Source organism: Ostrinia nubilalis, chromosome 14 (assembly GCF_963855985.1).
Source record: "Ostrinia nubilalis chromosome 14, ilOstNubi1.1, whole genome shotgun sequence".
In the NCBI taxonomy this organism is placed as follows: domain Eukaryota; kingdom Metazoa; phylum Arthropoda; class Insecta; order Lepidoptera; family Crambidae; genus Ostrinia; species Ostrinia nubilalis.
In genome coordinates, this window is record NC_087101.1 from 8,628,783 (window position 1) to 8,650,299 (window position 21,517).

General features: G+C 35.4%; 1 protein-coding gene and 1 long non-coding RNA gene across 2 annotated transcripts; both read right to left on the minus strand.

Annotated features, from left to right (window-relative positions):
- Positions 1-1,447: 1,447 nt before the first annotated feature.
- LOC135077852 (cytochrome P450 6B6-like) lies at positions 1,448-3,229 on the minus strand. Its single transcript, XM_063972387.1, has 2 exons — positions 1,825-3,229; positions 1,448-1,643 (listed from the first exon to the last, which is right to left on the minus strand). Exons 1-2 carry the CDS (start codon positions 3,017-3,019, stop codon positions 1,486-1,488), a joined length of 1,353 nt encoding a protein of 450 aa, XP_063828457.1. The 5' UTR covers positions 3,020-3,229; the 3' UTR covers positions 1,448-1,485.
- Positions 3,230-4,275: 1,046 nt separating this feature from the next.
- Positions 4,276-10,230, minus strand: LOC135078099 (uncharacterized). Its single transcript, XR_010258566.1, has 2 exons — positions 10,071-10,230; positions 4,276-5,264 (listed from the first exon to the last, which is right to left on the minus strand). It is a non-coding gene; the product is annotated as an uncharacterized LOC135078099 (long non-coding RNA).
- Positions 10,231-21,517: the final 11,287 nt, after the last annotated feature.

The following is a 21,517-nucleotide window of genomic DNA, read 5'->3' on the forward strand; positions in this document are numbered from 1 at the left end:
TATTAATCAAGTGCAAATTCCTAATATTATTTTTAGTAAGCAGTACCTAGTTGTATGACTCGAATAATTTTATGCTGAAAGGACATTGTCAGAAACGGCCTTAGATTCCTGGGCACAGCAGTAAAGTATCAGAATTAATCTCTTACTTTTTGAATACATAAATATTAATTAGATTGTAATGGACACTTGAGGATTAGAAAATGAAATAATAAAAGTCTTTTATATGTATTCCATAATACTATGACGACATCCGGACATTTTAGGGCGTGGCCTGCTCCATATCCTATGAAGTTCCATAATTTGTGTCGATAAAATCTATGTAAAATCGGCACAAGGCAATGCCGTACTTCATTGTTAGGAATCCACGTAATAGTGATGTTGACTGCGGTCATCATAGACAATAAGATACCGATCTTGTAAATAAAATAAATCGTCCAAATTGCTACAGTATGACTAATGACTAGATTTTAATTAAAAGTTAAAAATATATTATTATTACTACAAGAAGCTATCTAATGTGTCCAACTGGTCGAAGGTCATGAATAAAATAAAAAGAATTGTGATCATAACACTGATATTGACAATGACAACAATATGGGATCATCTTTAATATATCTGTAACAGTTTCAAAATCCGATGAAAAATCCAATGCCGCTTAAAGTGAGATAAATGTCTAAAGTTCGAATAGAATTGAAAGTTTTTTTCGCTCAAAATGCTTATAACAATAATTGGTAATACATTTCAAATATTAAGTACCTTTATAACGTATCGATAGAACCAAAATGATGTCCTCTCAGCTTGGAAAGGGAAAACCCAGGATTGGGGGAGCGCTCCAGGCAATTTTCAGAACATTTCATAGGTGGTAGTAAATAATATTTATTTTATTATTAAAATTGAATATTTTGATATTGATAAAATTGAATAATAATATACCTTTCGATTCAAATACCGAATATTTTTCAATCGATAAAAATTATCGAGAATTGTTAATAATATTCAATTAAAAGTTGTTCAATCCCTAGTCATGCATAGACTAAGACGGTAACCATGGAGATAGTTAGTTTGGTAAGTCACGTGTTAATGTCAAGAGTGGAAAGTAAACATAGGATTCATGTTATTTATTTACGTGCAAAATGTAAGTAAGTAAATCATAAAAGTGGAACGCCGAGCTATTTCCAAAACCCGTCCAATATTATAATACAATTTGGCTGCGACAACTACAATACAGAACATCTCCCAAATCGATGTGCATACAATATTATAATACAATACTAGTAAGTAAGAGGTTATGATAACAATATTGCTATCAATAAGTTTATAGAATTGGTCCGCCAGGAATAATTGTTCTTACATAAAGATTTGTGTCATTTAGAACCTAGAAAGTATTTTTTCGGCACTGTTGATCTAACGGCGAACAATGTATGGAGAACGAACATTGTCCTTTCAATTAAAATCATACAATTTTTGTAATACTTATGTTATGATTTAATTTACTTTCTTCCTTTCTACGAATCGGAGCGGTATTCCATCGATGATGCTCTGCACGACGTCAAACTTGGGCTCCACGGGGTGCGACTCGGGCGCCGGCTCCACGCTGAACCGGGACAAGATGGCCGCCATACCGGCCAGAGACTGCATGAAACCTAAGCGTTCTCCAGATAAAATCAGATCAGCCATCGGGGGAAGGAAGAAGGCTCTCACTGTCATTTATAAGTTAATAAAATGTATCTATTTAAATGCAACATTAATGTTAATTGTTTCCTGAATACGGTTAACTACTAATTAATAGGTGTAACTATGTTTGTTAAATAAAAATAAACATACCAATACAGGCTCGTGGTCCATCACCAAACGGTAAATATGTGAACTTCTTCACCAATTTATTTTTAGGGTCAAATCTTTCAGGTCTGAACTCAGTCGGATTATCGAAGTACTGAGGGTCAGTTTGCAAAGCTTGCAAGGGGATTGCAATCATTACACCTTCATCTATAGTCATGTTTAGATCAGGAATGGTATACTTCCTACTACATCTTCGTGACAAGAATCCCAGTGATGGAAATTTTCGCATACCCTCTTTGAAAGTCCATTCAAGGTAAGTCATATCTTTCACAGCTTCATACGATAACTTGTTATCATGTTTGCTTAACACCTCGTCTATTTCTGCTTGGACTTTTCTTTGGACTTCAGGATAGTATGCAAGCTGATGTAAGGTGTAGCTAGTAGCCGACGAGGACGTCTCGAAGCCAGCGGCAAAGAACACAAACACCTGAGCTGCAATCAGCAAGTCATCCAACTCCAAAGTCGCGTAGTCCGGGCTACCATCAGGTTTCACTTTCTCTAATGACTCTACCTTGATTATGCCTTTCTTCTTACATTCTAATAACAGGTCAATAAAATCATTTCTATTTGAAGGCTGGTAATTCCTTTGTTTCTGGATATCATTTACTACTGTAACTATTTGGTTCTCTAGATGACCCAAAAACTTGAGTTGTCGAGTTAAACGCGGAAAATTATCTTTTAGTACATTAACGACCACTTGACGGAGGTCGAATTTGAAAATGTCAGCACCTAGTTTCCTGAAAGCGGATTCTTCTTCGTTGAGGGAGCCGGCATCAAGGCCAAAGCCGCAGGCGCCGATGAAGTCGGTGGTGTAGCGCGCCATGAGGTCGCGCGCGTCGATGGCTTTGCCTTTGCGAGCGGCGTCCAGCGCCCGCGCCTGCAGCTGCTCTGCGCGCTCCACTATCAGCGGGAACATCGCCTTCAACTTGCCGCTCGTGAACGCAGGGGTCATGCGGTGCCTTAACAAACGCCACAAATATTCTCCTTCGGCGAAAAACAAATTGCTTAGGATCGGCTCGATACCCATTTTATTAGGATGGATTCCGCGCTCATAGAAATGTACAAAATCAGTCATTAGAATACGTTTAACTAGCTCCGGATCCCTGATCAGTAAGCCTGGGTTACTAGTTCTGAAATATCCAACGACTTTCTCTTCTGGATACTTTTTGTATAGCTCCATGAAACCTTAGATGGCATTTTTTCGTTTTAGAAATGTCGGGCCCATGGTCCCGAAAAATATTGTAGGCTTCTCATATTTTATGCCTAGTTTTTTCCAATAGTTAGTTAAAAGTTCTTGTGTTATAAAGATAAAGTGTAACGATGACAATCAATACTATAATTATGGTAATCATGGTGATGTTTTAACACGACTAAATCCGAATAAAAATAAGTTAACTAAAGCGACGTACCTATGTGCTGTGATAACTGTACTTCAATTAAATAATATTTCATGCGACTCATGATTATGAAGGCAATCTTTATCAAAGTCTAATCTTTTTGATAAACCGTTTAATTCCGGTCTCTCTACAACAGATTGGTATTATCACTATTTTTCTCGTGTACCCCCTGTTTCTAAATTTATTTCTAGCTTGAATCAAAGACACGACAGTACCGTTTTGTTCAATTCTCAACTTAGTAGATTTGAAAGTCTCCACTTAGATATCAGAACAGCAATTTAACTAGCTGATGCTCAACAAAAAACCCTGACATGAATTGAACTCCCAAAAGTAGTACTTAAAAGCCACTTAAAAGTTTAAAATTAAGCTACTTTTCAGTATTTGAAATACTTATTTAGTAACGTTCTGGACTACCATTATTGCTAATGAACATAGGCGGAACAAAGTTCACCGGGTCAGCTAGTTTATCTATATTTTGTGTTGATGTTGACTGTTTATTCCAGTGGACTTTGATATTATTCGATTATCATTATCACTGTAATCGGTAGATATTGAACTAATTCAGGAAAATATTATGTTGTTATCAATAGATGAGTCAGAAATGCAGCCATCAATGACTTTCTGCACAAAGTTCAACTTAGTATCTACAGAGGCAAAGATTAAATAATAAAAAAAATATTGATTATAAAAAAGCTTCTAGCTGTATGTTTGGAATAAATTTTTATTCATTATACCTATCTTGTGTCATCGCTAAAGTGGCTAGAAAACTGTTACATTTCACACTTTTATAGTAGCCCGCATAAGCCATGATATTGCGATTGTTGTTATCATGTTATCAGCAAGGTTAGTGCATTAGGTATAAGTAGGTATGACATTGAAACAAATAAGCTTATCATGCCAATGAAAGTTTTTGAAAGTGAATCCATCTATGGACAAAATGTATTGAAACATTAATAGCTTTATACTTTGAAATATTAATAGTTAATCGATTACTGTGCCCTTACAAAGTATTATTGAGGTGAAATAAGATGATTCATCAGATATTTTAACCATTTTATTCAATAAATACTTAAACTAATTAACAATTAATTACAAACTTAAAATTCAGACAGGTTTCTAAATATTTTGATAGGATCTATTTCTTTTACTACATATCAACGTTGTCTAAAGATTAAAGTAGTCAACTATAGTGGTCGGTAGGCGTCGTACTTATTGTAGTTGACTACACTAAGCTAATTTAAAAAGTTTGAGCATCAATATGACAATAATAGAAATATATTAGTTACATACAAATTCACGTGTTATTCATATTTTTAACTTCATGTTGAATTATTTTCATATTCATCTATTTCATACATTAACCTAACCATAGGAGTAAAATCCATGACCAGCGCCATGGCCTCCGATGTAGAGTCCGTTCCCAAAACCGCCATAGAACGACCTAAATCTGTTTATTGGTTCTTCCTCATCCGCGTCCTTCTTCTCCATGGAAGCTCTATAATGGCTCAGCTTTTGCTCAACATGATGCACATCTCTATGCAATGGTATGACCGTCAAATCATGCAACGGGACCAGGTGTGTATGTATCGGTATCAAAATTGGTATCAATTGTGTGGGATGAGTTGCGTTTGAGCTACCATGTGAATACGAATGTGAAACGATAGGCACATTATTGTTTGAAATTATGTGGTTGATGCCAGCATGTATAGAGTTCTGATGAAAATTGGAGTGTATCGGTATGACATGCAAAGTCGTTGGTGCCAGAAGATGGTGGTGTATTAGAGGGAAGTTCGGGCCTTTCTTCTTTCTGACGTTTGTCAGTTTCGGCTCTACGAACGTCACGTGATGGAGCTGGACCACAGGAACTAGTATTGGGAGTTTCTCATTATTGTGACTTGGGATTGCATTCGGTGGGTTGCTATGGTCAATCTTGAAGGTTTGTGTTTGCTTCTCATTGGGGCTTAGAGGCACGTTGATAACTAATTGCAAATGCGCAATTAACAGCAAAACTATGAGTCTTGACATTATCTGTAAGGAAAAACACAAGTGTTTAACACATCAATGTTATCATTATTGATTAGTTTGGTTATAACTAGGTGGTGTGGACTTTAGTATATTGATTTAATTTGCTATCTAAGTCTTATCTTCAGTATCGATTTCTGATTAAATATTTTGCAAACAGTTTTATTATTAGTACCTACTTATCTTTACTCATAATAAAACTTGTCTTAACTAAAAATGAGACACTGATTAGTCCCAGGAATTTTATCAGTATGTTCTTAGGTTTGGTTTGTTGAATGTAGGTAACTATAAAATTGTCGAAGTCCATTGTTGGGAACGAGGGTAGGGATTAGTCCTTATTGCAATAATATCATAATCGGTAGACTGGTAAACAAAAAAAAATCCTTGATAATAAAATACTTAGAGACAACGATTTATAGCGCGTGAAGTTGCGGGCACGACTGTCAATGGACAATAATATTTATTTATAATGTTTTGGATAAGAACTAAATCAACTTTGAACCTACCTACTTGAGTTCTTAAGTTGTCCTTACTGTTTTGTTATAAATAAAACAATTAATAGATATTTAGTATTACCTAGGACAATAGGTGCGCAACTTGACTAAAAAGAGATTAAGGCTGAGTTGCACCATCTTACTTTAACTTTGACAAACGCGTGTCAAAGATCTGTCAAACTCCATACAAAAAACACCGGCTATCGTTACCTAGTACGGTCAAAGTTAGGTGGTGCAACTCAACCTAAGTATTGAATACAATATTATGCCCCATATTTAAGTACTAGACGAAATAATTAACCTGTCTCACACATGCAGATAAATTGGGAGTAAGTAATTAGACTTCGTTTTTGTTGCGGCAGTTGATGTAATTTGCTGTTATTAATACAAACGAGCTGTGATTATTTTAATGGGACTAACCAGCTTAGTATTTCTTACAGATATAGTGTATTTAATGGTCAGGCTAGACGTCATTATCTGTGTAATGTGACGTAAGAACGTTGTCCTAAAATTATTATTTATGTGTTGTAATATTTCTGTAGTCTACTGGTTACAGCATTTTACTTTCTTGTCTGTATATTCTGACTTTGATTCCCAGCTGGAGCATGCATTTCAAACATTGTGATTTTCAAGTACATACATAAACAATAATTTAAATAGGACAAATGAACCTGGGAGAAGGAATGCTAGGCTAAATTTTTTGCCCTCCTTAAATGAACTTGAAGGTTTTATATATTTTTGGGATTCTTATCTTAACATATTGTCTTATTTTAGGTTATAGGCATCGCTAAGAGATCGCAATTGTCCTTACCCAAAAATAAGGATTAGTCTTGTCTCGAACAGAAGTTCCTTGTAAATCGTAGGTAAATAATAACTCAAAGATCTATGGAAAAACCGATGAGTCGTCGTAGTAAGCATTTACATTATTTATGATCCAGCCCTTTGGTAGTCGGGTCTCTCTGTACCTTTGTAGATTAAATTACCATTTCCCTAACATACGGTTAGGCCTTTTAACAGCCAGCACAAGTAAAATATGGAATAAATTTTGTATTTATCATTATTATGAATTACTTATTTGATTTATCACTTATCAAAATAGTTATCGATACACACTTGGATACAATAGCGATTGGTTCGTTATCAGCTTGAATCACACAAGAGAAGCGATTTGCAATCGTTATCAAGTGTAATTGTTATGATCAAAGGTCAAACATGACATTACTGCGTAAGTGCGTACCTTATTGTGCTTTATTTGTAAACAAGCATTTTTCAGTCGGATATTTTTGGATCATTGTCATCAAGTCATTTGGTCTCCACTGCTCTAAATTACTAATGCAAATGGAGATTTTGGTCGTTTGGATTAAAATTAAAGTTACCTATACGAGTAATTTGTGCCATTTCGTGTGGGAATGGAAATCTACAATTATAAAATTTTTATGTTTTTTTTTTTTGCCTGGCATTAAATATCAAGATCTAATAGATATTAGATAGAATACAATACAATTTCAAAGAACTGGCAGCTTTTCTACTTCATCAATATGCAAGAAATCTGTAAATTAAACTTAAACGTACTAAAGAAAGTGCAAAGTCGTGTATAAGTTAATTTTAAAACTTTCACACTTACACCATTCTATTTTGATTTATTTTCGCAACAATATATCACCTCTGTTCACCGTTCGGTGTCATTGCCTGTAATTAATATTAGCATAAATAATAATGGATCGGACAAACAGGTTGCGAACGGCTTTGGCGCTCTACTTTACAAATTCGACGGTCGAAAAGCAAGGACGTTCTTTGATACCGATATTAAAAGATCTCAATTTTACGTATTTGGTGTATGCGGAATGCTGTACCTTAAGGGACACGCTGCATCCATTCGAGCATCAAGGTTGAGGTCATACTACTATAGTAACGGACTGTAGAGTCGATTCTTAAAGTTTCGAACCCTTATTAAGTTTTGTAGCGTACAATGATAGTTAAACTTTTCTTTGGGATAAACTTTGTCTTCACTCTCAGTTTTAGCACAGGTTTTAGTTAACTAAAAAGCTCTAATTTTTAAAAGACTTTAGTAAAGGTTAATGTTAAGTTCTAATCATAATAAAACGTATCCCTGATTTTTAGTTTTGGACTAGTTTTCTGTTATCTACAGTTTTGGTAATATGGTATCAAACAATGTAAATAAAATAAAAGTACGCAGTAGTTTAGGTAACATACGAGTACGAGTACATTCATAGGAAACATTGAAAAACATATTTTATTGAACTCTGCCAGTCCTGGTGACACACATATTTTTTTTAATTTAAAGCTAATGTACCAAATTCAATTTGGTTTGTATAAAAAAGTGGATGTGGAATACCTATGCTTATTTTCAAACAGTATCACTTCTATTTATAGGTAGGTTTACTTTTATGTATTTGTTGATATCACTGTCAGCAACTAAATATAAACATACTTCGTGACTGCTATTTGGTAATAGGGTAATAGTTAACCATTAAATACTCTATATTGAATTCCTACCCTCATCAAAGTTTCTCAGTTCCAGTTAATCCGATCAGAGGTATTAAATGCTTGATTACCGTCTAGGTATACTGGGTAATACCCAGGTATTGCAAGGATTCCAGGTGGGTTTGATTACTTGGTCAATTTGCGGTCGCATGCAATTCGGGTATGTGTGAGATAGGCAGTTTAGGTAAATGATAATTGGATTTTAGGCTGTACCTATTTGTAAATATATGTAGATATATGTTTAACAGATAGCTCCATTATGTGTGATGTGTATTCGACGGGTGCAAGGTTTGTAATTAACTATAAATATAACAGTAGTTAGGTTCGACTCCCGGTGGTAACAAGTGTTTGGTGTAATGTCCACACAAAAAAATGCGGTAGAAAATGCGAACTTAATGCCGTGTGGCATTATCTACCAGTTAACCTTTAAGCTAAACAGAGAATTTGAGTAGGCGGTGCAAAATAGTAACTATACAAATAGAAAAAAAATACATGATGATGATGATGATGATGATGATGATGATGATGATGATACATAAACATACTGTAATACTACTTATACTAATACATACATACATCTATATAAAGAAAGTCGTGTTAGTTACTCCACTTATAACTCAAGAACGGCTGAACCTTGTCTTAGCTGAAAATTGTCAGGGAGGTAGTTTAGAGGCAGGAGAAGGACATAGGATACTTTTTATCCCGTTCGAAATAAAAAAAAAGTTTGCTTATTTATTGCCATTAAGGCGGAACAAAGTTCGCCGGGTCAGCTAGTTAATAATATAAAGTGGACGACGAGAGGGGTTAATAAAGGAGTATGATACCCGTACTATTTAAAAATATTATGTAATTACGAGTAAGTAGGATTTAATCACAAGTAGTGTGCCTTAAGTCCATAGGTTAATCCTGAGATTATGGTTTGCGAATGATAACGATTGTACAAAAATGTACGGATTATCGAAATTACAAAGGTTAGTGCGTAATTTGTTTTTAAGATAAGGTTTTATTTTCATCCGCGACGAATTTTATGGCTGCCTTTAATATCGGATCGAAATTGAATCAATTTTAAGTATGTATTTAAGTCCTTAATAGGGCCTCCTGCATAAATTCGACAGGCATTGATCTATTTTCATTTTAACGATTTAATCAAGTGCTTAATTGAACAATACCTACCTTATTAGATGTAAACAATACATAAAGATAGAAATGCTCGTAAAATTAACTTACTAAAAACGCGACGGAAAGTACAATACCCATTTAATATTGTTTAATAAGATTAGCTGCAGTGCTCGCAATTTTGACCGCACGAAAATCGTTTTCAGTAAATCGACCTGTCAACCATGTTTTCTAATTTATAAAAGACTGTAATCTGGTAGGGGTAAAGTCTCATGTCCATTAATCTCGTAACTTAGCTATACATTTTTGGATTGACATGCATTTGTACCGTCAACAGCTCATCAGACTACACATTAATGTTGCAATAAGTATCGCACTGCAAATAACTAAATGAAGCTACATTGTTTACCTTGATGTACCTAACTGTAGTCGGCACATAGTAACTACTCTTAGTAGTGATGGGAGTCCACGACAATAGTAACTGGCAATCTTGCAAACAAATTAGTACCGAATGGTCTATGTGCCCAGAGGACATTAAGAAACCTATTGCTGATTGCGAAGTGAAGTTTATACTTCATGTTTATAACACTGACTCAATTTATTATCTGATTCAGTAGATTTTTATCATAATTTATTTTATTGCCAAATGCTACCGACTTTATGAATGACTGTAGAGTCCGCGCTAGTTATCACTCACCGTTGAAAAGTGCACCTTCAAAACAATGACACTTCTTGATAACAGAAAAATATTTTAATTAAAACTGTCACATTCTTAAAATATCTGGCGGTGCACCCGGCTCACGCGCGCGGCGTCTGCGGTTTGACTCCGACCGGGTGCCGGCCACCTTGGTGGGGCTACAACTCTTGAGGATACAAATTTATATTTTATCGACCCGCTGGACATTTATCACTGATTCTAACTGGTTCCAGTTAACGGATAGCCCACTGCAGCTTAAGCCGTTGTATCCGAAATTATCGAAAAGATAGATTGGGCGATAATTTGTCTTTTTATTTTTGGGCTACATTCCACTTTTGTTGCCAATTCTGGGTCAGCTTTTAACAGATTTTCAAAATGGTGTCAGTGTTATCGAAATTATTGATACCATCTACTACCTTCACAATGCCATGACCGTGAAAATGAAGGATCTAAAAGTAAAAACATTTTGTCAAATCTACCTACATCTAATGAAAACCAAACATAACATCCAGCAAGGGAAGGTCACCGATATTTGTTTTTAAGCCTTCATTCAAATCGATTCTACTTTCAAATGGATTGATCGATCACTTCACCGCGCAATCGGCACTTGCTATTACATATTTCACAACAATCATTATTTTGCTGTGTGGGTCACAATTTTTGTATTTTTTGGGCCTAACTCACTCCTAGATTAGAGCAACTAGGTACTAAGACCAGTCTAATACTTAAATGCAAATGTCACAAGCTTAGTTGAGAAGGAAATTACTAGATTTAGCATTAAAATATGCTGCTTGTATGTTAAGTATTTGACGAAAACCTACATTTTACCGGTCTTTTTTGACGATGGGTTTCAAAGATGCCGCCAGAGATTTGGTATGTAAAGAAAATAGGTAACATAGTGATAGAAAACTACTTAACGTGCGTACATACAGTAGATGCTTAACAAATGTTAAGGTAAATAAAAAGCTAAAGAAAATATGCACAAACAACTGAATATGATTCAATTGTACGTATATGCATCCATCAGTTTTGGCATAAATCGTAGAGATTGTTAAACTTCGACTTTGATGACTGACGATCATCAAGGCAAGGCTTATAAAACTTGACATTCGCCGTTATTCTACACAATAGAGGAAGAGCAAGACTAACTGCGTATTTTGTTTACCTTTATTAATATACCAAACTGTTGTTTTCCGACGCACTTAGTGGCCTCACTTAACTAGAGCTGGCGACGTGTTGGGGAAAGGCCGATATCGGTTGTCCTTCAGGTCGAATTGGTACTCGATTTGGGTATAAATTCACTTCCATAGTACGTGCATATATTTGGATAGACGAGTGTAGAGTCAAAATTGTTTGAGCTAGTTAAAACATAGGATGAACTCTTTCTGTAATCACAACAATTTAAAAGAAATTAACTTGAAAAAACCTATTATTCATAGATGAATAAGAGCGTAAAAAGTGCTACATTCCTTTATAATGCAGTGCAGTTGATTAGAAGTTTTGTAAATTATGTTCTCTACTACCGACTACTATAGTAGTCAAATGTTCTTAAGTTCATACTTAGGTCTTAGTAGAAAAATGGCAAAAAAATACTACTACAAATTAGCTCTTAGCCAATCTATTTACACTGCTAGTAACTTCAAAATAAAATGGTCTCCAAAGCCAATTCGATACAGAAAACACATAAAAAATTACTCATGTGCTGAAAATATCTGTGCAGAAAACTTCCGCCATTTTCTCTTTCAACTTTTAACCTCGATAATAAAACGTCAGTCGTCAATCCACCGAGCACTCCCGCATCCAAACAGACGGGCGATTGTTTTTATCTTGTCCGACGCATTTATTGCAGTGCGCCTCAGTTTCATTTCCGCTCTTTTTTGCAGTCGGCCGATGAAAATTTTATCTCCGCCTGTACTACGTGTTGATACGTCAGTCGGAAGCGGCGACTGGCGCTATGTTGTCATGTTTCCATATTAATTGACATCGATTTTCTGTTACAAAACGTAACACAGCTACGTCAACATAAAATATGAGATGGGTAGTTTGAAATTGGTGTACTTTTTTATGCCAAGCTTGGGAATTAATTATGTAAATATTTGTCTGAACTGTTAATTAAAATCATGAATGTTCTCCGTTGTTTTTCTTTGCCCACAGGTAAAGTTTTTATAATGCATGCATGTCATGTCATCATGTCCATCTTGGAATAGAAGGTGTTGTAGAAGACTAGTAAAACATAAATTGAATTTTGGAATAAAGCCAATTTTGGACTGCGATCGCAAATTTTTAATCTGATGATGCACAGAACTCTCCTTTAGGTGAATGTAACTCGCACTTGGCTTTAATAATTAAGAAATCAACAAGCGGTCTCGCTAACGCAAGTATCTATTGCGCTACGGCTCGTAGTTTCATTTCCGGCCGTTTTTGCATTCGCACTCTACCGATGAAAATTTCATCCGGTACTGGGTGTTATTCGATTCCTCAGTTCAACGTGAGTGCAGAATAGTAATGCATTTCCCTCCATACCTTTGGTATATCAGAAGAGAGCATTTTCCTATTTGAAATATTTTGTAATATTTTTCTCCTTTAAAGTTTTCTCAACGTTCTGCGTGAATGTACTCGTAAATACGGATAATATTGGACCTATATTTACTGAAAAATGCTAAAATATTTTCACTAATGCAACGAATTTCTTAAAATTTGATTGTCATTAGAAGTAAAACCAAACCTGCCCCCTAGACAAACGCACTTTTTGATCGAATCGAAAATCGAATCCGTCAAAACTCCATACAAAAAAGGGGCTTTTCGACCACTTATCGACTGGTTTGCGATTATAATTTGCACTTAGTCTAGACCCACAGTTTAAGCATGCTCGCTGAAACCTTTCTATGTTAAATACTTTTTAGACGCTACTATCGTTACCAGTGGCTAACCTTGTTAAGTAGAGTGGTAGATTTTCCTCACTGAAGGCTTTTTGCTTTCGAGGTAGTAAAAGGAATGAAGGATTAAGATATCATTTTCTTGTGCTCTTCCATTATGTAAATGAATGCTGACCATTTTAGTAAAAAGATTAAAATTTTTCAGTTTTCTAAAATACACTTAGGCAGTGGCGGATTTACGGTTTTGCCGCCCGTAGGCTAGGGTGGGATTGGATCTTTATTTAACTTTTATCTTCTGAAATCGAGTAAGCGTCGTCTGAAATCTGCCGCCCCTAGGCCGCGGCCTATACGGCCTATTGACAGATACAGGACAGCTTGTAGGTTTACTTATTTAAAGGCTTTGCCAAATGTAATGCGTATTTAGCATGCGCAAAGCGTTAGCCGTGTCGTGTTGTGTTGATTTGGTAGAATATGGATAATTTCATGTCAAACACAGAGTCGGCACTAGCAGTACGCAACGCTCTGCAACTATAAGCGCGGAGACGCGTTCTATTTGGCGAAGCCTTTAAATTACATGACAGTAATGGCCTCTATTATTATTTATTGAATATCTCTAAAAGCTGTCGCACAATCTGCGAACCTTAAAACCTACTTACCTAGTCCAAAAGCTAATCGGACAAAGAATGGCGAGGTCGACTTTGTTGAAAGGGAGGTCACTTTGATTTACATACGCGTTGAATTAACATAGAGCTGTGTTCACCAAACGTTGCTACGCCCTTTAGGCCATCCGCTGCGTTGGGCGGTAACACGTCTTTTGTTTCTGTCAAAATGTATGGTCAGCAATGCTACAACAGCGTTACGACGCTGTATGTATGTATGTATCGATCTTGTTTTTTTGAATTATAAGGATGACAAACATATATTAGAAGTAAAAGATTATGGGTGTTCTGATCACAAGGGAATTCTATTTACCATGTCCACATGTACACAAATCCCAAAAAAATTCACAACGGTAAAAAGAATCTTTAGCGATGAAAATATAAAGAAATTTAAAAACGAACTTCAAATTATTGCCTGGAACGATATACTCTTACCTGGAAATAGTGTTAACTGTAATTACAACGCCTTCAATGCTACTCTGCAAAACCTTTTAAATAGGCACATCCCTAAAACAATATACCAATCGTACAACAAACAAAGAAAAACTTATCTGACTCCTGGCCTAAAAAGGTCTTGCCATAATAAAAGACTTTTAAAATACCTTAAATCACAAACAAAGAGTAAAATAATTCACGATTATTATAAATCATATAGTAAAATATTAAGAAAGGCTTTCTATATGTCTAAAAAGTTAAATAATTCATACAAATATATAAACTCAAAAAATAAAAGTAAGGCTATGTGGCAAATTATAAATAACCAGATAAATTCCAGACCCCGAGCACCTAAGCAAAACATTATCCTAAAACAAAATCAAACACTACACAAAGACCCAAAAATAGTAGCAAACCATTTTAACAACTATTTCAGTACAATAAGCAATACACAGCCTATAGGTAATTTTCAGACCCTGAGTAAGAATAACATTATACAAAACTCCCTCTATTTGCAACAAATTGAACAAAGTGAAACTCGTAAAATAATAAATGATCTTAAAAATTAAACAAGTTTTGGCATAGACGAAATCCCCCCATGCTTAGTGAAAAATTGCGCTGATGAACTAGTATATCCATATACCTTACTGATAAATCAGTCATTCATGGAGGGCTGCTTTCCTGATGCATTAAAAATATCATTGGTTAAGCCAGTCCATAAGAAAGGAGACAAATCCGATGCAAATAATTATCGCCCAATCGCGTTGCTACCAACATCCGCTAAAATACTGGAAATGGCAATGGCTAAACGACTTACCTCATTCTTTGAAAAATTTAAAATATTTAACGATACCCAATATGGCTTTCGAAAAAATAGAAGTACCTACTACTTTGGCTATATATAAGTACGTGCAGAGAATACTAGACATCATTAATAATAAAGAATACGCTGTGGGTCTGTTACTCGTTATGAGTAAAGCGTACGATAGAGTAAATCACAAAATTTTATTAGATAAACTCTACGGACTTGGTATAAGGGGTACGCCATTTGATTGGTTCAAATCATACCTCAGAAACAGGTATCAGTATGTTGAGGTGGAAAATACAGATTTTGAGACGAAACGCATTGAACACATAAGATCAGACATTATCCCCATCACCGGCTCTATCCCTCAGGGAAGCGTCCTGGGCTGTGTTCTGTTCCTGGCCTATGTGAATGACTTGCCTCAGAAAATTCCCTTCGATAGTGTCTCATTTGCAGACGACGTATCGATTATCCTGCCATGTAAAAATACAGTCACGCTTGAGACGGACCTGGTCGTAGCACTGGACTCGATTATGGATTGGCTTAGTCATAATAACCTTCACTTGAATCTTGAAAAAACCAAACTAATTCAATTCAGACCATACCAAAAAACTCCCCTTGACATTAACTTTAAGTATCGATCAAAGGAAATAGAAACGGTAGATTCAACTTCTATGTTAGGTATTGACATTGATACAAATATAAATTGGAAACCATATATCCAGAAGCTATCAAACAAATTGTCATCTTTCATATATGCCCTGGGTCGACTAAAACGGATTACCAACTTGGAAACTGCTCTCTCCGCCTATCATGCATATGCCCATTCGCGACTCTCTTACGGCATCATATTGTGGGGAAATAGCAGTGCAATCCAAGAAATTTTTATACTTAAAAAAAAATGTATCAGAATTTTATCTAATATAGAACAAACTGACACCTGCAAGCCCCATTTTATAAAATTTAATATACTCACTTTACCTAGCCTATACATTTTTGAAGCTTGTAAGTTCGTAAGAAGACACCCTGAATTTTACTCCCCTGTTAAATTAATCAGACGCAATAATCGTTATCAAAACAAACTGAAGGTACCAACTACTAAACTCGAATTATACTCTTCCGCGCCACACTCAATGTTAATAAAAATATATAACCACATCCCAAATGAAATTAAAAATATAGATAAAATATCATCATATGAAAAACAATTAAAGAAGTTTCTCACTCTCAAAAGCTATTGTTCCATCTCTGAATTTTTTAATGAAAATATTATGTAATGGTCTGTCTTTGTTTATACAATAATAATAATAATGTAATTGTATAATTTTATAATATTTAATTTTATAATTTTAATGTTTATTTAATTTTATGATTTTAATGTTTATTTAATTTTATTTTAGTTTGACAAATATTTCTCTATTTTAATGTTATTTTTAAGTTTTTGCAACGCCTTCACTAGGCGTCACATGTTCAATATTATGTTCTTGTCAACCCTTACCCATGTGACATGCAATAAATAATTTGAATTTGAATTTGACGCCATAAGATTCACTGTGCTTGAGTTTACGTTATGTGTGCTTGCTAGCGAGTGCGTCAAGAAATCTATGAAGATTTTAGTTCTTGAAGATTTTAGCAGTTGCTAGCGAACTTACCCTCTCCTAATGTAAACATATGATAAGCACACAGTACCTAGTCATCATCCGTGTTTACCAATACGAGTATTATATGTAGTGTTAAAAACCGTGCTCACCCGTCTCTACAAAAATCACTTTCAGCGGTTTCATCCAACGTAACGGACAAGACAGAGAGAAAATTTATACTGGCATTTAAATTGTAGACTCGTAAAATACATTTTTTATTTATCGCATCACCCACTCCATTATCAGGATAAAAGGTTAAAAAGTATGTGCATGTAACTATATAAACATTTGATAACGGCAGGTGCCCGCCGCGTTTTTACGCTCAACGCAGAGGTGAACTTATGGAAGGGACGGACCTTTGGATTGGGAAAGTCTGCGGGAAACAAGCGAAAGCGAAAGATAATCTCATAAGATCGAATTCATAGAGGACTCTGTTTCATTTGGATGTAGGATTGGAAAACAACACTTTCTTTAAATGGAAGTACATACCTACTTATTACAGAAATAAGTATAACTTAGTATGTGCCTACAAGAAGTAAAGGGTAGTTTGCTAGAATAACTTGTCAATTGACATTACCTACTTTTCATAAGCTGTCAAAACCGGTTTTTGTGTGGCTTACGGAACCTATGGCCAATGAAATTACTATTAACTTAATGACTGTTTATTGAATATCGCATTTTACAGCAAATTAGAAACTTAAATAGGTATTCTTTTCGTGAACTTTTATCATAGATTTTTATTTGTAAATAAATAATATGCTCTTTCAAAATGTAACTTTTTAGTTATTTTTACTATGTAAGCTATTTATTTTATTCGATATCGTTACAAAACAAAAATAAAGCTGTTTCAGGCGCAAGATAAAATAGCCGCATGCATCCACCAGTAACACTTTGAGGACTGTCCGCAGAATAAATAAAACTGTCCACTTTGACAAATAAATTGTTCACCTGGCTTTATGCCAGTTTTAGTGCTGTTCTATTTTGATGAAAAACTGAAGCAAAACTAGCTAACATAAAATTCTACTTGAGCGTTAAGCACGAAAAGGAATAGAAATGTCAACTACTTAATAAATTGAACTCTTATTTCAAATTGAATCTAGAAGGACGGCTTGTTGATTTACTTTTGAAAGCTTCTAAGTAGTCAGAAATAACACCAATATTTCAATTAGATTGAGCTTAATCGCATGCTAATTAGTTAGCATAACAGTTAGCAATAGAAATGTTATATTTGTTATGTTTATACCTAATGCCTAATGTAATGAAACCAAAAAAAAGTTAATTATTCAGTCAAATAAAATCGTCGCCGCGTCGTTATTGCGTTATCTTATGTAGTATACGTGGTAGGTATATACCTACAAGAAGACCTATGTCTTGTGTGCGTGAAAATACATATAAATGAAACAATAAGAATCACAGATACCAGAATATTTTTTCAAAATAAGTTTTTTTTCTTAAAAGGACTAAATTAGAATTTAGCATGTGCGCATAAGCAAGGTGACGGATCGCAATATTGAGGTAGGTGTGGATTAGAATTGTATGCAATGCAAATGGAACTTAGCGCCGTCTCAAATGCAAAACCACTGACTCCAAATGTGTGATTTTGCTACCTTCATTATTAAGGAGTGTGGACTGACGGCTTAATGATAATATAATTTACATTGTTGATTAAATATTTTTTGGTATTTCGTTGAACAGCGTTATGAAAAACGTGTGAATTAAAATTGCACGCTCGGCTTCATTAAGCTCTGTGCTTTTTTTCGGGCTCAACGCGGATCAACGGTGCCTGAAAATGTGGTGTACCTACTATCTACATTTATAAGTAGTTGATATTTAAGCATTTTAAACTCAGTTATTGCTGTTACACTAGGGCAGATTTAAATTAATTACTTATTTAAACGTAGAGTTCTGACTTTGAAGCAATCTAAAGTTATACGACTAGCATTAAATTTTTGCTGTTTTGTATTTGATCTACCAACATTGCTCTCTCAGCATATCATTTCCGTGACACTGGGTTTTTGAGAATCAAAATCCCAAATCCCGCTAATCCCAAGTAGGTACCAACAAATAGCCGAGGCACTAGAAATACACTTAAGTGTCAACACTCCACGCGAGCTTAACGGAGTGCGACTCGGCACAATAATAATAAATACGAAAGTAACTCTGCCTGTCTGTCACGCTATCACGCCCACAGAACGGATTTTGATGAAATTTGGTAGAGAAAGGAGATAGGATAGTATTTATCCCGATTTTTGGAACAAGGAGCGCGCGATAGTGTTTTTCTGTGACAGACAAAATTTCACGCGCGCGGAGCCATTGGCAAAAGCTAGTCTACTATACTATGAGACATTTGCGATATAAGCGGTCTGCATATTGTCTTGGGTCTATTGTTGGGAGGGACGGGTTGCGTAGGAACCACGGCACGTTAAGCTCAATACTGTGGCATCTTATCTACTTGCAATAAGTGCTATTTTGCATCAAATATGTATAGGATCATGTGCTGCCTGTACAATTAGCATCAGAATGATATTTTGATCGCGCCCAAACCTTTTCGCTCCCGCGTTAGGGACGCTGTGATTCGCTTGAAACTCAATCAGCTTAATTAAATCTAGGTGTGGGTCTTAGTGCGATAGTTCTAAGATGGGCCTATTTAGCTTCGCCTACGTAAGCATTAGGGTTGCTGTAAGTACCTTATTAATAAGAAACTTTATTCTGGAATTCATTTCAACAGGATCTATTATTTATGTAAAGTTAGCACCAGATATTAATGAAACAAAAAATATATTTTATCTTAATTTACATTACTTACATATTAATCAGAGCTTCTAAGGTTCTAAGGTAAATAGGTCACAATTAGACATTACTTATACATAGCGACATAAGAATATACTCCAGGTATAAGTGCTTGTGCTTAATAAATCTAACTTTTTGATCTCAGCAGGATCCAAACCTGTACAAACACCAACAAACGTGTGAGTAGTTATTTATTCTCAAAGGGAGGCACATCTATACTTATAATAAATCTGTAGAGAGGTCAATTCTGTACATGAAATATATTTTCAAAATAACTATCAGGGGGTGATTAGTGATCGATACTGATGCCAAAAATGCAATCAGTAAAATTTTTGTCTGTCTGTCTGTCTGTCTGTCTGTCTGTATGTTCCTTATAGAAACAAAAACTACTCGACGGATTTTAACGAAACTTGGTACAATTATTCTTCATACTCCTGGGCAGGTTATAGGATACTTAGGAATTCCCACGGGAACGGGAATCAGCGGGAAAATCTTTTTGTATGAAAAATCTAAACCGCTTAAGTTAGACGCTTGAAATTTGGCATGCAGGTACCTCAGTAAACTTAAAGCTTAGTTACAACAGGATATTGCAAAATTCCCACGGGAACGGGAGTTAGCGGGAAAAAACATTTGTATGAAAAATCTAAACCGCTTAAGTTAGACGCTTGAATTTTGGCATGCAGGTACCTTAGTAAACTTGAAGCTTAGTTACAACAGGATATTGCAAAATTCCCACGGGAACGGGAGTTAGCGGGAAAAAACATTTGTATGAAAAATCTAAACCGCGTAAGATAGACGCTTGAAATTTGGCATGCAGGTACCTTAGTAAACTTAAAGCTTAGTTACAACAGGATATTGCAAAATTCCCACGGGAACGGGAGTTAGCGGGAAAAAACATTTGTATGAAAAAATCTGAACCGCGTAAGATAGATGAAGGGGGGATAAAACGAGATCCACGCGTACGAAGTCGCGGGCGGCCGCTAGTTTGCTACTAAAAACTGAAAAGTGGGAGTTGTAAAATTAATAACATTGTTTTAGATGAAATTACTTATAATTTTTAGCTAAAATAGTAAATGTTCAAGTTCACTGGCTCGTCTAAATTGCCTGTTGGCTCAATGTTACAAAGGGAAAGGGATTTCTATTATCTGTACTTCGCATTCAGTGCCCCGAAGATTTTGCCTATGGTCCTGGTCAGGTTTTTGTTATTACAACCGCTACAATTCCATGAATGAGTAATAAGCCCGAGGACCAATTCTGACCAATAAATCACGGGTTTAATCCCAAACAAAGACGATATTATGTATTACATGTATGTGCTGTAAAATTTCGATCTAAATAGATAGATACTAGGTATTTCTATCCGCTACAATATAGCTCCAATTTACCTATGTAGGTTTTGCATTCCAAGCTTCTTCCAGATACGCGTTACACATCCAGTAAGATACTTTTTTGAGACAGCCTATAATGTGGACAGCAAGTATAGTACGATTTCCCACTACGCTATTTATACGTGTTTATTATAGAGTATGTACAGGTACTCCTGTCTAAGAACTTAATTTATATTTGGTAATTACGGTTAAGCTCTTCTTAGTTTTATTTTAGTTTTTTTTTTCGTACATTTTAGTTACTTATTACGTGACTCTTCTAGACGTATTATTTATTGTGATTGTTTCTTTTGATAATGTTCGTTCGGTCGTTTCAGTCAAATGACGTCACTGCTGGACAAAAGCCTCGGATTTCCACAACAACCGGTCCTGCGCCGCCCGCATCCAGTGTAGTCGAGGCCTAACCATAACCATTTACAGTTTACATTTACAAAAGATTTTATATGCCACTAAAATGATAAAATTTGAACCAAATGAGGAGATCATTCTGTGTGATTATTTTTTAACAAAAGGAGTGTATTATTACCCTCATCAAACATGAGATGGGTACAATGTACCCACTCATTGGAGCAATAAAGATTTTCTTAGGCGCCACGTGGAGATTTACTAAAGTTCCATCCAGTTTGGGGTAAATTCAACCCGTAACTACCCTCCGGGTTACAGGAGACCCGGAACTCGAAGTTTCCCGATAGGTTTGGGATAAATCGACCGAGTTTCGAAGTAACCGATAAATACGGAGCTCCCAAAGTTTTTACAAGGATTTTTTGTTTTGAACTTAGGAACAATCTTTGTTGTGTTCCGGATAGTCTGTTGTTTTAGGATGGCCTGATAGTGCAGTGGAATGTTGATTTACTGTC